The 16136-nt window shown below is 41.3% G+C and overlaps 2 protein-coding genes across 4 annotated transcripts in view; both read left to right on the top strand.

The window, feature by feature from the left end:
- Nucleotides 1-887: 887 nt before the first annotated feature.
- On the top strand, nt 888-13118 carry rhobtb2a (Rho related BTB domain containing 2a). Of its 3 annotated transcripts, none has more exons than XM_030417786.1 (10): nt 888-1257; nt 2899-3100; nt 3270-3373; nt 3703-3888; nt 3969-4912; nt 5443-5561; nt 6189-6339; nt 6442-6530; nt 8116-8221; nt 9178-13118. In XM_030417786.1, exons 1-10 carry the CDS (start codon nt 1193-1195, stop codon nt 9396-9398), a joined length of 2187 nt encoding a protein of 728 aa, XP_030273646.1. In that variant the 5' UTR covers nt 888-1192; the 3' UTR covers nt 9399-13118. The 3 variants fall into 3 exon arrangements, with proteins under 3 accessions (XP_030273646.1, XP_030273647.1, XP_030273649.1); XM_030417787.1 differs by having other exon boundaries at nt 893-1257; nt 9193-13118; XM_030417789.1 differs by lacking the exon at nt 888-1257 and adding an exon at nt 1319-1446.
- A 70-nt stretch (nt 13119-13188) lies between these two features.
- pebp4 (phosphatidylethanolamine binding protein 4) overlaps nt 13189-16136 on the top strand; it is a 63781-nt gene continuing 60833 nt past the window's right edge. The window contains exons 1-3 of the mRNA XM_030416123.1: nt 13189-13340; nt 15394-15497; nt 15752-15884. Of these exons, the coding sequence (XP_030271983.1) occupies nt 13338-13340; nt 15394-15497; nt 15752-15884 (240 nt within the window). The 5' untranslated portion in view covers nt 13189-13337. The remainder of the gene's footprint in view (nt 13341-15393; nt 15498-15751; nt 15885-16136) is intronic.

Raw genomic sequence — 16136 nt, 5'->3', positions numbered from 1 at the left:
TCAACATACTTCTGTCCCTACGTCAGATTTTTTTCAAATCCATCTCTGTAATATTTGTCTCAGTATCAGTCCCTTTATGAAAGTGCAGCACTAAGTCGTTGGAGATAAAGAGCGAGAACATTTTTTTAAGAAAGGGGGTCATCAATCAGACTTCCATCATCTTAACTCTGCATATTTCCTCGTGTTAGATATTTGTACGTGAAAATGTACAGCTATACATCAACATTTCAATAAAAATGTCACATTTATTTGTTGGATACTGTTCCCCAAGGCCAGTCAGTGGGTCGAATGGTAGCTGAAGAGTTTGGCTCGGTCGATACAGTGACACATCAGAGGATCCCATGCAGTCAAAATGCAGTTTAAAAGAGCAAGGGGAGTTAATTTAGTACCAGGGAAGAGCAGATTATTTATACAAATCTCCACAGCGATGACTCATGCAGGGTTTTTTTTTTGTCTCTTTACAGTGCTCCTGAATGATACAGTGACACATGAATCCCATTTTCTTATCTGATTCATTTTGTATGTGTGCCATTCATCTTCATCTATGTGTGTATATAGATTATAGTGAACACACACACACACGCCCAAGTTAATCTCTGTTGGATACCTGTCCCAGGTGAACATGTATAGACTTTCCCTTGGATACAGCACTATCAATTAACGCTGAGCTGGTCCTTCATGATAAAGTCTTCACACGCTTTATTTAACCCAGCCTGGATGCATGAGGCGTGTATAATGTATTTTATGGCACATTAAAAAAAAAACACACAATACAAACTTAAAACATAAAACAACCCCAGATTGTTTAAAAGGAGAGGCAGAAACATGAGCTGGACTGGAGGCCAGGAGCTGTAGGAGCTGTGGACTGAGTTGTGTGCCGTACTTTAAAGTGGATCAGTGTTTTGTAATGAATGGGTTTTTTTCGTCGGTGCGCCTGCCTATTATTAGCTACGGAGGCCTTACAGTAAGTGGAGGTGGTTCCATGACGGTCAGAGCTGCAGCTCTGCAGCGCACCGACAGGCTCCAGATCGGCGGCGATCGTATTTTTGGCAATGAAATCGGACTAATCGCGCTGATCCAGAGGAGCTTTGCTGAAACATCTGCGGCTCGGCCGTTCTATTTTCAAGCCTCGATCACCTCGCCTCGAAGATGAAGTTAAACGCCAGCCGCCGTCAGGTGCCAGCCGCATCCGATGGAGCCCTGCTTTCTGTCTCGCTCATCGACCAGCCAACCCATGCAGCACTTCCTTATGTTGCGGTAAGAGGGACGTTTTCCTGCGAACGGGACCCGCACTGGTTTTTTTTTTAATTTCCTTTTAAATCGGTTTTTTCGCGTCGAGCCAGATAAACAGGCTCAGGAGTCAGTGACGGGGTGTTACATAACGTGTAATGCAGCAGAGCCTCATGACTAGTGTCTCGGTGGCGGAGGGACTGTTCCGTCCTCCTGGTAGGAAATGCACAATTTCATCACCTTTGCTGTGGAAGATAACTGAGGCTGCACGCTTATTTAATGGCGATTCAACGAGGGGTGGTAGTCTGACGGTGCTGTGTGGGTTATTTTCAATAATGTGTCCATGTGGGGAAATGATGAATTAATTCGGGAGTTGCGCAGTGGAGCCTGAAACAGGAAAGGGCACATGAATGAGCAATATTAGAGGCGGTGTGTCTGTATGGTGTCATACAGGCCCAGCCTAAGGTCACAGATGTTTTTGGACATAGCGGAGGTGAGGGCGAGCCCACAGGGATGCAGATCGTGCAGTCAATGGAAGGCTGGGTTTTTTGTGAATGACTGCACTGCAAGTGATCGTTTTAGAAATAGTAGCCCGTAATAGTAATCTCTAGAGGACTGTATACACATGAAGATATGGAAGAAGACTGCTCTCTGGTTGTGGAGGATCATCCTGGAGAATCAGAAAATATGTTAGTGGAGCAAAAACTAGTTCTTTAGGAGGGAGGGGGGGGGATATTTTCATGGGGGGGGGGAATGACCTCATTCATAAGAAGTTGGCTCTGTCTAAATCTAAATATGAATGACATCTGATCAGAGGGTGTCTTCAGAAAGGGGGAGGATGCTGCTGGGGTCAGAGCTCAGAGGGTGGTCTGCTGGTGTCTGGTGACTCAGGGACGAGGCAGAGCTCGGCTCCTTGATGTCCTGTTTGAAGTTAGAGCTACAGATAGATCCAGACCACGCTACAGCACGGCAGCAGCAAATCACGGCAGGCATGACTGTCATCTGCTGGTGATGTTTTTTTTGAATAAGGACAAAAAAAAAACCCCCCGTCATGGATGGAGGATATTGGCCGTGACACAAAGACACACAGGCTACAGTTCCCTTGGAAACGGGCTACCTAATTCATCAGCCACCATTTTCAAGAGACAGAAATAGTCTATTTACCTATTCCCTTCATTTCATTTAATGAGGGGTTTATTTGTACTCACTGTTCTGAATCAGCCGTCATTGTACTGATGAGGTTGTTTGGATTATAACATAGGAGCCATACATAGGGAGAGGTATGTTAGGCTTGCAGAAGGGGATTAAAGAAATATCTGGATATGATTGCATCAGCTTTTATTAACCCATCGCATGCAAACTAAAGCACTCCGGTTTAAAATATTGATGTTTTTCATTCAGGCTCCCAAAACATCCACCCCTCTCTGTTTGCTTGTCCCCTTTAAAAAATGTTTTGTCAGGAACAAGGACAGGGAACTTGTGAATGGGCACGGGCGAGTCACGGGACCATCCATTGATAGCTCTGCAGGCAGAACGAGCAGTGCAGATGAGGAGTAGTCACAGTGTCTAATATCTGTATTGATCAGCGTTCCCGTACTGTTCAGGACGATAGTTTAGGATATCGGGTGCTGATAATGCATCTTTCTCTGCTTCTTCATATCCCGTCAGGTCCCAGTTGACAGATTCTGATATGGACTATGAGAGGCCAAACGTTGAAACTATCAAGTGTGTGGTGGTGGGAGACAATGCCGTCGGAAAGACCCGACTCATCTGCGCCCGGGCCTGCAACGCCACGCTGACTCAGTACCAGTTACTCGCCACACATGTGCCCACAGTCTGGGCGATTGACCAGTACAGAGTGTGCCAGGAGGTGAGTATGCAAATTGCACAATGAGAACAAAGGTTGTTGAGGGTTTTTCGAGGAATGAAATCTCTGTTCACTCAACTGAATTCATCTGTGCATGAGGCACATTTAGCTGTGAGCATTCATCCACTAGTGACTTGCAGAAAATATCCCTGAATGTGTCATCACTTATTAGGTATTAGAACGCTCCAGAGATGTGGTGGATGACGTCAGCGTGTCCCTCCGCCTCTGGGACACTTTCGGAGACCATCACAAGGACCGTAGATTTGCGTACGGCAGGTGAGATATTGAAAAATGGAAAGTTAATTTACCAGAACTTGTCCAAATTTGCTGATCTCAGCTTCTTAAATGTAGTACAGGTATTTTTGTGTTTCTACAGTTCTCTATGGCACTAAACTGAATATTTTGGGATTTTTGGACAGAAGAAGACATTTTAGGAAATGATCCTTGGCTTTAGGAAACATTGACATTTTTCAGCTATTTTCTGACATTTTACAGACCATCGAGAAAATAATGGATAAGTGAATCGTCAAAGAAATAAGTAGCAGCTGCTGCCCTACTCTGGTGCTGCTTGATTTGAGAGAATGTGTCCTGTGTCTCCCCTTCAGGTCTGATGTGGTGGTACTATGCTTCTCTATCGCCAACCCCAACTCTCTCTACCATGTGAAGACCATGTGGTACCCTGAGATCAAGCACTTCTGCCCCCGTGCTCCTGTCATCTTGGTGGGCTGTCAGCTGGACTTGCGCTATGCAGACCTGGAGGCAGTGAACAGGGCACGGAGGCCTTTAGCTAGGTAGATTGGAGGTCACGCATTGTTTGAGAATTGTGTTCGATTGAATCTTTTGCCTTCAATATATTTTCTTTCATTTTCAGACCCATTAAATCCAATGAGATTCTTCCTCCAGAGAGAGGACGGGAGGTGGCCAAAGAGTTGGGAGTGCCATATTATGAAACCAGTGTCGTTGCACAGTTTGGAGTCAAGGACGTCTTTGACAATGCTATCCGAGCTGCGCTAATCTCACGCCGTCACCTGCAGTTTTGGAAATCTCACCTCAGAAACGTGCAGCGGCCTCTCCTTCAGGCACCCTTCCTGCCACCAAAACCTCCCCCACCTATAATCACTGTGCCTCCTCCCCCAACCACCACAGAGGAGCATCCAGTCGGTCTTCTTGAGGACCCGCACTGTGCTGACGTCATCCTGGTCCTGCAGGAGCGACAGAAAATCTTTGCACACAAGATATACTTGGCGACATCATCTTCGAAGTTCTACGACCTCTTTATCATGGACACACAGACTTCAGAGGAGACTGAAAGGCCCACTCGTGGTCCTCTCTCTGGACGAGAGCTGCTGATGCGTGCTGCTAGCTTTGACGTCTGCGAGAGCAGCGATGACGGAGACAGGGCCAACCTGAGGGCCTGCACTAGCGATGGGACCTTGAAAGACTCGGAGGGGGGGCGACGGAGCAGAGTGCTCTCGTCATGGAGCCGAGCTTTCATCAGCATCCAGGAGGAGCTGGTAGACGATCCTGTCACATACAGCCCCAGGCCCATGACTGTAGTGCACATGGACCAGTCCATGCAGCTCGGTCCTTTCCGGGCTGTTCTTCGCTACCTGTACACAGGTCAGCTCGACGAGAATGAGAAGGAGCTAATGCACATTGCACACATTGCGGAGCTGCTGGAGGTCTTTGACCTGCGGATGATGGTGGCAAACATACTTAACAATGAAGCCTTCATGAACCAAGAAATCACGAAAGCCTTCCATGTACGACGCACAAACAGAGTCAAAGAGTGCTTGGCCAAAGGCACCTTTTCTGGTGAGTGGAAATCATTAAAGTAGACATATGATTATCATTTTCAGGCTCATAATTTTATTTTGGGTTACTACGAGAATAGGTTTAAATGCCTTAATGCTCAAAAAACAAATCGGTTTTCTCACACTGTCCAGTGCTGCAGTTATGCATTCCCCCTTCTGTCTGAAATGCTCTGTTTTAGCTCCTGTCTGTTTAAGGCCCCACTCCCTTATACCCAGTGTACTCTTATAGATTAACTCACACATGCCTGAGTCTGTACCGCTAACAACAAAAGAGCAGCTGTGGTAAATTAATCTTAATATGCCAAACTAGCTGTTTAGCATCAATTATGCACATGACATGGTGACGTGGTATGATGTCAAGAATCAAAGGCGGGACCTCTGACGAGGTGTTTCAGGAGAAATGTTTCTGTGGGAGAGAAGAGCTTCTGTTGGTGTGGACTTTGACCTTTTGAACTTTAAATCCCTTTTTAATGCAGAAGAACATATATAGTGTGAGTTAAGCATGATCAGTGTCTCACCTCTGTATTGCAGATGTAGTATTCAAGCTAGACGATGGGACGATCATGGCCCACAAGCCTTTACTCATCTCTAGTTGTGACTGGATGGCAGCTATGTTTGGGGGGCCTTTTGTGGAGAGCTGCACGAAAGAGGTAAGTTGTCATTGTCATTGTTGTTTTTTTTGAGGGGGGGGGGGGTGCTAAACTGCAGACCAAACTCAGCACAGGATAAACCTTTCTGCAGCAACATATAAATGTAATTACTTTAAAATTGCACAAGGCACACTAGTGCAGCAAAGATCAATACATGTACTGATGCAAGTAGAGAACCAATGAACTATGTGGCCTGTTTCCAAAGTATAATTTAATTAGAGGATTGCAAGTCCATTGTAATACAATTACGCTGGCTTCGGTGATGCAAACAAACTATAGTCCCATTAGCCCAGTTACTGTGTTTTTGCACAATAACAGAACATAATACTATTTAAAGATAATGCATGTAAGATATCTTCTGCATGTAGTTTGAAATTTCAATACCTCTATTTAAAAGGATGTTAAATCAAATGGCTCGTCAGTGCTATTTTTAGATGTAATGACCAATTATCAGCTTTGACATCACAAGGTTTTTCTTTTTTGTTTACCTTGCTGCTGCAGCTAAAGCAGAACAGAACAGAAACAGAACTTCATTTTGGATTTCCTCTGGCTGTTCTATTAAATGCAAAACACAGCAAAAGCCTGGGGCAATTAAGTCATGCTGTGTCACATGTTCCTGTTTCTAAGGTGCTGTTTCCCAACACAACTCGCAGCTGTATGAGGGCTGTGCTGGAGTATCTGTATACGGGGCGGTTTTGCTCTCGACCTGACCTGGATGCAATGGAGCTGATTGTTCTTGCCAATCGTCTTTGCCTCCCCCACCTGGTTGCACTTACAGGTATTACATTTGGTATATCTATTATCCTGACAACCACAAAGTCATTGCATGTGATCAAGGTTATGCCCATACTAAAGTGACTAGTTCTGATGTTTCTTTCAGAGCTCTACACAGTAACGGTTTTGACGGAGGCAGCGATGATGGGGGCTGACATTGACGGAGATGTGCTGGTGTACTTGGATATGGCCCAGGTAGTGTGACCTGTCAGTCACTACTGAAAAGGGATGGCACTTGAAGCTCTAATATAATGCTCTAGCAAATTTGATTTTTTCTTTATGAGGGCATTTCTCACGGAAAAATGCTCTGGAGGATGAAATAATCTTTACACCTAGAGGGTGGAGCCAAAGAAGGGCAGTTTTCAGAATGCAAGTCAGCTGTTTGGCAGAATAAATGGCAAAGGATGTTTGGGGCAGTGGGCATGTAGGACAGAGGAGTCTCAGCATGCGGACTCAGCATTTTAGTTGATCTCATCATTCAGACTCAGATGTGCTTATGGTTCAGCTGTTTTTTCACTTCGGCTCAAGCTCATTAGTGTCACATGCGAGGATGGATTACCAAACAAGAGCCTCAGGGGCCACCCACATGTTCATTTCGTGGTGATAACTTGCTAATTTCTTCAAAATACACCACTAATGCACAAAAATAAAATATAAATTGAAATGAAAGACATTATATGCATTTTTTGCCCAGTCTTGTCCGCAGCCAACAGAGGGGTCGATACTGCCCTGGGGATATGTAGCTACTTTGTCAAGGTCAAATATACTTTGTCACTTTCAGCTGTACTTTCTCAGTTGCCATACTAATGCAGTGTGCTAAAATTAGCATGCTAATGCTAACATGCTATTAATGGTGTTAAGGTTATAAGTGAATCAGTGCAGCTACAAGCAACAACCAAATAGTTTATCAACGCAGCTGAATTACTCATCAAATTCCTCACAGAATGTGGATCAAAGGGGCACTATAGTTTTGGGGAAGAAATTCAAACTCAGAATTTTTATACTTGAAATATTCATAAGGTAATAATTCAAACTCAGGAATATTTGTTTCATCCGTAACTGAATAAACAAACTGGTCTCAAAGGAAATTAAGGTCCCCAGAACACTTTTGAAGCTAGAAAAGTGTCAGGGTCCGCCAAATATGAAACATATATCAACAGTATGAAATTGTGTTGTCTTTAAAGGTCAGTTTGTTTTTTCAGTCATAAAAATTGAAGAGAGTTTGATCATTTGGTTTGTTTGGGCATAAAATCAGTCAGTAAAGACCTTTCTCCTCTGATTAAAACGTCTTTCCCAAAACTATGTAGTGCACCTTTAAGGGACAACTAAGCCAAGCAACGTAGCAAAACTTGGCAATCTGAACCTGAGGTCACCTAAAATGGCCTCTGCAGTCTTTTCAAATATGAGTAAAAGTACATGTTTTTCAAGGGATACGTTTTTAAGGGATAAGTTCACCCCAAAATGGAAATTCAGTAATTTTCTGCTCCACCCCATGACGATGGAATCCAGGTGAAGTTTCATAATCCATAAAATATTTATCAAGCTTCACAGCAAAAACACTGATGCAGTATTCTCCTAATCAACTGAAGTAGATGTGGACTGGTTTTAAAACGTAAAAAAGCCTAAAATGTTGTTGCCAACTTTCCATCGACATTGGGGGTGAGTAGATAACGATCATCGCTTTTTTAGTCATGCCCTTTCAGGATTACCTAGAATAGTCTGTATACAAAGCAACAACTACACAGATAAAAAAAATAATCACTTTTTTTTATTTTGACAGTTCCACGGTGCCCAGCAGCTCACTGGCTGGTGTCTTCACCACATCTGCACCAACTACAACAGCGTCTGCCGCAAGTTTCCCCGAGACATGAAGTCCAAGTCTACAGGTAACACAAATACCCACCTGTAATGCCCTCTCATGCTTAATAAACGCTAAACTGGCATGCAGTATAGTGAACACTGGTTGCTACAGTAAATGAGAGAGACTTGTGTGTCTGTGAGGCCAGTTGGATTATAACAGCATAAAATAAAAACATGTTTAATAGGCTTCAAAGGAAATCTGTAAAAGCAATATTCCCCCTCAGTAGGAGTTACATTTACTTATTAGTTCTTCAGAAGCAAAATGAATATTTAATGATACAATGGAGTGATTACTGCCCTCACTGTTCATGTTTGAGCAATAATCCACAAAGATGCTGACATCATTTGGTTTTAGATAGACTCTTAAATCACTGTTATTATTCAATTTAAAACAACACTATGTAACTTTCTGCAGAAAGATAGTTAATTGCTGAGTCTCCATCTGTCCATCCATCATCCATCCATCCATCTGTCCGTCCGTCCATCCATCCATCCATCCATCCATCCGTCCATCCATTCGTCCATCCATTCGTCCATCCATCCATCCATCATCCATCCCTCCATCTGCCCATCCGTCCATCCGTCCATCCCTGCATTCGTCCATCCGTCCATCCATCCATCCATCCAATCGTCCATCCGTCCATCCATTCGTCCATCCATCCATCCCTCCATCTGCCCATCCGTCCATCCATGCATTCGTCCATCCGTCCATCCATCCATTCGTCCATCCGTCCATCCATCCATCCATCCATCCATCCATCCATCTGCCCATCCCTCCATCTGCCCATCCATCTCTCCATCTGCCCATCCATCTGTCCATCTGTCCATCCATCCATCCAATTAACCCAAAGTGTTGGTATTTGACAGTATGGGCATGAGACTAAACACTTAACTATCTTTCTCCAGAATTACTTAAAAAATTACATGATTTACGTCATGATGTATTGATATCACAATTATTATTTTCAAATTCCTAAAACAGTCTGTTCTGCTGCAGAGAACCAAGAGTACTTCGAGAAACATCGCTGGCCACCTGTGTGGTACCTGAAAGAGGACGACCACTACCAAAGAGCCCGCAAAGAGCGCGACAAGGAGGACTACCTGTACCAGAGACGGCAGTGTAAACGCAAATGGCTGTTCTGGAACCTTCCTTCCTCCCCAAACTCAAACTCTTCTTCTTCTGGCTCGTCCGCTGTCATTTGACCGAGCGGTAAGGCCACGCTGAAGTGAGGAACATCAGTGTGGATGCAAGTTGTGAAAGAAACAATACAAGATAAGCACTGCTGGCGAGAAATGCCCTGATTATTCAGGCACACAGTTTCTCCTCCTGTTTGTTTGCCTCTGCAGTCAAACGGTACACCTCCAGGTCTGCAAGGTCAGCTCAATCCAGTGGTTAGAGTAATGAGTTTTGTTCCTTAGATTTTTAGCTTTAGTGTACATGAGACTCAAACCTCAGTGATATGAACTTCGCTGACAAATGGCACAGTGTAACTGGCGCAAATAACAACCCATATTGATTGTTGTGTGTTCCACTACCTGAGTTTTAAAAATAGGACTCTGCTGGCACAGAACTTTACACCTATGATCATAATTCTCATCAATTAACCAGAACTGATAACCAAGTGCTGCTTATCAGCTGCAACAACCAGCAATTCAACACAGAACTTCTCAGTCTCAGAGATATAACACTTTGCCCTTAAGTGTTTGTACAATCTACCAAACTATGTGTACAGTATGATCTCATCAACAGAACATAACAATGACATAGCCTGCCAGGAAATCCGTTATTGACGTCGTTCACTCTAACCGTGCTGATTATGATACGCATTAATGAAAATACTGGAACGTTCCACCCGTTTCTGTTCAGTCGTTCTACTTCTGAATGTTCATTTATGGCTTATAAAGCTAAAAGTCATATGAGTCTAGGCGTGCTCTGCATTTATGTATTGTGATCGTGTGATTTGTGGCCTCTTGTCACAAAAGGGCTTTAGTTTACATGAATGCATCCAGTGTCCTGTGACACAGGAGATCCCAAATCAAGGAAAATAACTGTATTTTCTGTAAAAATGCCAGCAAAAACAAACCAGATCACTATTATTTCCTATGTGTTGCTTGATGAGGCTTGTTGGCACACATGTTTTCAGAGTCCTTCAGTTTTAACTAACATTAATGCCTCCGTCAGCTTGATCACTGTCATCCTGGAAAAGCAGCACATGATGCATCTCCGAGCCTATAGCAGCACTTCCTGAGCTGAAGCGACCACATGTACATCACCATCACTCTGTGACGAGGTGTCTCTCGCATCTGTCGCTGGATGTGATTTGGCCTTTAGAGATTTACATTAGTTGATCAGATGATGCCCCCCCCACGGACTATCTGCAGTTGGCTGTCTAAGACTTGTACATGCAAGAGGCTTCCTCATGCCTGGGTGAAGTCATCCATACTCTCCTACACACCTCGAGCACTTTCTGGACTCTCCTCCACTGAGACACACTCAAGAACCTCCAGTAGCAGCATCCCGGTGAACGGCACTAAAGACAGTATGGTGTCACGACACGCTGCGGCAAATGGGATGAAAGGAACTCGGGGAGGATACAAGACCATGGTATTCAAATGTTTAAAGAAAAGAGGTTTCGATCAAATCATTTGTCATGATTTGTTTTGCACACCTTACAGTATCGTGTGTTCAAGATTGTCATCTACTCTTGTATTTGATTGTAGAATGGACTTGTAAGCATGGTGCTCAGTAAAGATGGGTAGAATTGTAAATTGTACAGAATATCAGATGAGCTGCACTTGCATCACTCTATTGTGCGGTTACCTAATATTGTGCACTGCAGGCAGTGAGCAGAACCGTACAGTATTACTGAGGAATACACAAACTGAATACAGACTTGACTTATCCAACTTGCATTTAATTACTGTGCAGCTACAAAGTGTTGTTGAAAATAACTGAATACTCATTGTGCTGACCTTCATCTACATCTAATATATACCGTAGTATAAAGTACATGCAATTACAGGTAGTTTTATTGACTAATTGTGAAGCCGGATTACAGTGCAAAGTAAAGTAGACACATGTTTATATAAGTGACATCATAAAGACTCATGATACATATAAATACGAATAAAAAAAAAAACAATCCATTGTTTTTGGAAAAGTAAATTGCAGCATTTGCTTTTGCAGCATTATGTTAAAGACAGGCTTGCTTTAATCCTGCATATGGTTGGTTTAACTTCTCCATACCATTTTTGACTAGATATTGAGCCCGACAAAGAGCTTAAAACGTTTTTGTGGTTCGAATCAATTCAGTGACAAAACCAAAATTCTTTCTTATTAACTTTCAACCTAATGACTGCAATGCATGAAGAGGAGCTCGCAAAAGTAAAAGAAGTTTGTTCATTGTCATTTCAAGTGTAAGACGTAGATTAGTAGTGGTGCTGGTGCTCTAAGCAGTAACTCTAAATTGCTCTCAATTACATGTCATTTCAAATATTTTAATTGATCAAATGTTTTGGCACACGTGGTCAGACAGTCAGCAGGTCTATTGTTCTCTTTTTAGAGCCATCTTTGTCTGAATCCGATCATCTGACTAATAAAGAAATAACAGCCAGTTTTCACCCAAATTACAGCTTATTACAATAATTTAACAGCAGGAGTGTTATAATTTGCCTTGGTGGTGTGATTGTTACATTTCATAGACATGCATTTCATTCCTCAGTGCATTGCATTTATCAATGAATCTTCTGCTGAGGTTTTGCATCAACAGCACCTCATGCCTTAATGTACAGTGTAATGTATGTATGGTATCGAATGTAAAGTAGTGTTACTGTGGTTACTTGTTTGTTTGCTATATGTTCAGTTACCATGGTGCTCTCTAGGTTTTGTGTGCGTGTGTGTGTGTGTATTTGTAAATGTACCTAATCCATGATTTGGATGTAAAGCAATCGATTCGGGGATTTCGATGCGTGTGCTTTAACTTGAACACTGCACAGGTTTTATGTTCTTTTAAAACCGTCAACACAAAACGAATGAACGACTCTGACCATTGAGGCCACATTAGACTAACACAATGACAAAACATCAATATTGTGACATTAACCATGAACCCATGAAATGAATGCAGGGATTTCAAATGTGTTTCTTTATTTTAAAATTGCTTTATGCTAACGAGTTCCAATTTTGGAGTCTGCATAATAAAAAAAAACAAAAAAAAAAAACGTAACAACAAACCGCTGAGATATTGCAGCCACTGGAGGTTAAATTGTAACTCAAACGTGTAAATAGTAATTGTGTGATGACTTGCAACTCAAACTTGGCATAGCAATTGATACAAGCTATTGCATAGTTTAACATAGATACTGTTTTTGTACTATGCATACTGAAATGTCTGACTTTGAAACTACAAATTTGCACTGCTTTGTAGCACCAGGTTCTATTCAAATTGCATTAGAGGGTATAGCAAACATCATTAGATACGTAGACAACATCAGGTAGAAGAAAAAAATAAAAAGATTAGATCATAAATTACAAAGAAGTTGTCACTGGGCCCTTTTCCATATGTTTGGGTGCTAATATCACCGCTGCAGAGAAGCACAAACCAAAGGGAGCTTTAGCAGCACCAGGAATATATTATATATGCTGCACAATCACTATTGCATAGTTTAAGAGGCCTTGTTCAGAAATGGTTGAAAATTACATAAATAAAAAAAAAAATACATATTTAGAAAAAATATAAGAAAAAAACTTGAATGTTTTCTCAGTGTTCAAAGCCTTGATGACATTTTCCTTAGTCATCAGGTACTTTTGTTCTTAAGAGCTGTTTTTATTATTTGGGAGCTGTAAATCTGAAATTCTGTAGCATGTGTTCTTGACAATGTGTAAATAATATTTACTAAATAAAAAGAGGAGCAACATGTGCAGTTTGGGTATGGCGCCAGACTCTTTTTTTTTTTTTAAGCCTTCTCAGTCATATGAAACTTCTGCAGTCTCATAGGTCAGCAGGAGCGCGTGCACACTGCGCAGAGGCGGCAGGCACAAGTTGGACCAGAAGAAGAAGAAGAAGGAGAAGAAGAGGAAGAATAGGAGGAAGAAGAAGAAGAAGAAGAAGAAGAAGGAACCTGCTGCCAAACAGAAAAGAGATGGTAATATCAATTACTTACAAATTAATATAGCTGCCATACGAAGACTGCGGTGTGTATGCAGTGATATTTAGTCATGTCTGTCTCTCTCTCAAACGACACTTGATAAATAGCACAGCCCTTGTCGACATGTAAAGTGTCACAAGCTAATGTTACACTGCATAAATATAAACTAGTTAATGTTAGCCTGGACAACTGAAGGCTAGCTTCGAGCTAATGTGACTGTCACTGCTAATTAAACTTGCTTCACGGGTGAAGTGAGTCGTTTTAATTTAACTATGGCTAAGTTATCAGGAAATACATAACTGAAAGTTATGACAGTGCTGGGTGTAACGTTGGTCAAATGACGCTAACGTTGATTTGGCTTATTATAGTAAAGAATTAGCAACACGTAATTATTTTTTTGCAGTGTGCATGCTTTAATTTAAGGTGATTTAACGCTCAAATATAATGAGATTTAACAGTGACATTGACTGTAACGTCAGAAGTAGTTTCTGAAACCAGGGCTCTCAAGTAAACTAGGATTTTCTCATGCACATCTTAGTGCTGCTGATATGTCAGACTAGTCCGACAGGTATAGGCGTTATCAGGTAAGGTGCTGTGTAAATAAGCGTAACTTATAACTATACAGAAGAGCAGGTGAAATAGACTTTTATAGAATTCATACACACATTTTGAGGTATGTTTATGTAAAACATTCCAAAATTCTCATAGGTCCTGCCTCTGAAATGTACTTTTCTTGGTTTAATGTGATAATATGCTTAATATCAATAGGTTTTGAACTGTTATGAAGACTTTTTCTCTCTTCTTTCCCTTAAATATTCTAATGGATCAATTGATTATGAAATTCATTTTGGTAGCTTTTTGATGATGAAAATAGTGTGTATTATTTTTTATGCAATTTATATTTGTTATTCACTTGTTCATTGTCCATGCGTGAGCCAATTGTATCATGACATGAGAAATTAGACCCTCTCCGTCTCTCTTGGTTGCCTATACAGGCCTATGGATGATGATTGTTTTTTAATGCTGCTAAACAGTGGATTTCTTTTTGAAGAACTTGAAGTGCCTCGTCTCAGTGCCTCAGTGTAGAAATGGAGTCAGCCATGATAAAATAATAACAAAACACGCAAGTTCTGTAGAGCTCCTTTAAAACATTAAGGAAGAAACACTTTAATCACAGTTATGGCTGCACGATTAGTATGACCAGGTGGGACTGCACAGCATTCATATCCCATGTCCCATATATTGAGATGATGTCCCTTGTTTTGATTGCTGATAGTTCAAAAGTCAAACCACTGCAGAACAGATGCTTTTGACAGGCTTTTCTAAAAGCTGACTTTATTCTGTGGCAGTGATGAGAAAACAACGAAGGCAGTCATCATTACACGTACAGGTTAACATGTCACCTTCTTTGCTGCCTACACCACACCCATTTATTTAGGCGATGGTTTTGGTAGAATATGATGGAAACTGAAACTTGTAACAGCAGCTGAAATATCTAGTTTTTAACACACTGCAGCATTCTGGTGAATCATCCATAGGGGAATGTATATATACATATATGTGTGTGTGTGTGTGTGTGTGTGTGTGTGTGTGTGTGTGTGTGTGTGTGTGTGTGTGTGTATGCATATATGTCATGGGCTATGAGCTATATTTTGATATAATGACCAATTAAAATAAATTAACTTTTTTAAAAGTTAAATGAACTGTTTTAAGTTAATTTTTCATTAAAATAAATTAAAATCATGATGATGACATAATGCGATTTCAATAATATTTCAATCAAATATGCATCAAATTGTAACAGTGACTCTAAACAGAATTTTTATTTACCATTTAAGAGCTATGCTGCTTAACAGATGAGTGATGTGCAACTTAAATGGTTACTGAGCTGTCATTCATTAAAAATGACAGTTAGTCTGTATCTTTGACTTTGACTGTCAGGATATAATTGGCTGTATTTCAATCAGACCTCATTACTTGGCAAATAAAGAATACTATTTAATTAAAAGAACAATTCCTGAACAAAAGTTATTTGTATGTTGTTTTGCAGGCTGTGCTGGCACCTGTTCTGGTGTTATGTGCTTGTGTTTCGGGGTTTTACTGTGTGGAAGCCAAATCGGACACCCTGAGCTCTCTGGATTCTTCTTTCTGTTAGTAAGTAGCCCATATTGCCTCACAGAGCTTTGCTCATAGTATATTTGCAATAACAGATAAACTATAGTCAAAATGACAATGGCAAAGACAGAAGAATCTGAACTACGCTTCATTTGCTTATTGTGGCCCTTCTTGCTCATGGCAGTATTGGAACCCTTTCAAACAATCTAGCTATGCTTATCTCATGATGTGAGCCCTAAATGGAATACAGAGTTTGTAGAGTGAGTTTCATCATTTATCTTTCTTCCATTAAGTGGTGGACTACAGGTGATCTATCCAGGACTGGACATTGACAAATGCCTGGTGATTCCCAATAATCAGAATCTCAGAGAAAAAGTCTCCACAGTTTGGAAAGCTCCGCAGGTTTACTACTCTGGAGCTCAAAAGGTAAGAGCATGTATACGCAGTGTTGTAAAAAGTACCCAAAAGGCATACTTGAGTGAAAGTAAAGATATAGTGTTAAAATATTACTTTGTTAAAAATTACAGTCGCCCACATGATTGCACTTCAGTAAAAATCTTAAAGTATGTGGTTAAATTGATTAAACTATCAAAAATACAAGTAAATTATACATGTATTTACATGTGCATACTGTATACTATGGGTCGACAGATTATTGGCCGGGGTGATTATCTGATC

The sequence above is a fragment of the Sparus aurata genome, chromosome 5, assembly GCF_900880675.1.
Source record: "Sparus aurata chromosome 5, fSpaAur1.1, whole genome shotgun sequence".
NCBI lineage: Eukaryota > Metazoa > Chordata > Actinopteri > Spariformes > Sparidae > Sparus > Sparus aurata.
Note: the sequence above shows the minus strand (reverse complement) of the source record. Positions and strands in the feature narration are given on the sequence as shown.

What these genes read in the sequence shown, in the direction of transcription:
- rhobtb2a (XM_030417786.1), top strand. Translation starts at nt 1,193, where the DNA reads ATGGAGCCCTGCTTTCTGTCTCGCTCATCGACCAGCCAACCCATGCAG. An exon ending in TGGAGAGCTGCACGAAAGAG is followed by an intron (nt 5,562 to 6,188) that starts GTAAGTTGTCAT and finishes CCTGTTTCTAAG; the next exon opens with GTGCTGTTTCCCAACACAAC. An exon ending in CCACCTGGTTGCACTTACAG is followed by an intron (nt 6,340 to 6,441) that starts GTATTACATTTG and finishes TGTTTCTTTCAG; the next exon opens with AGCTCTACACAGTAACGGTT.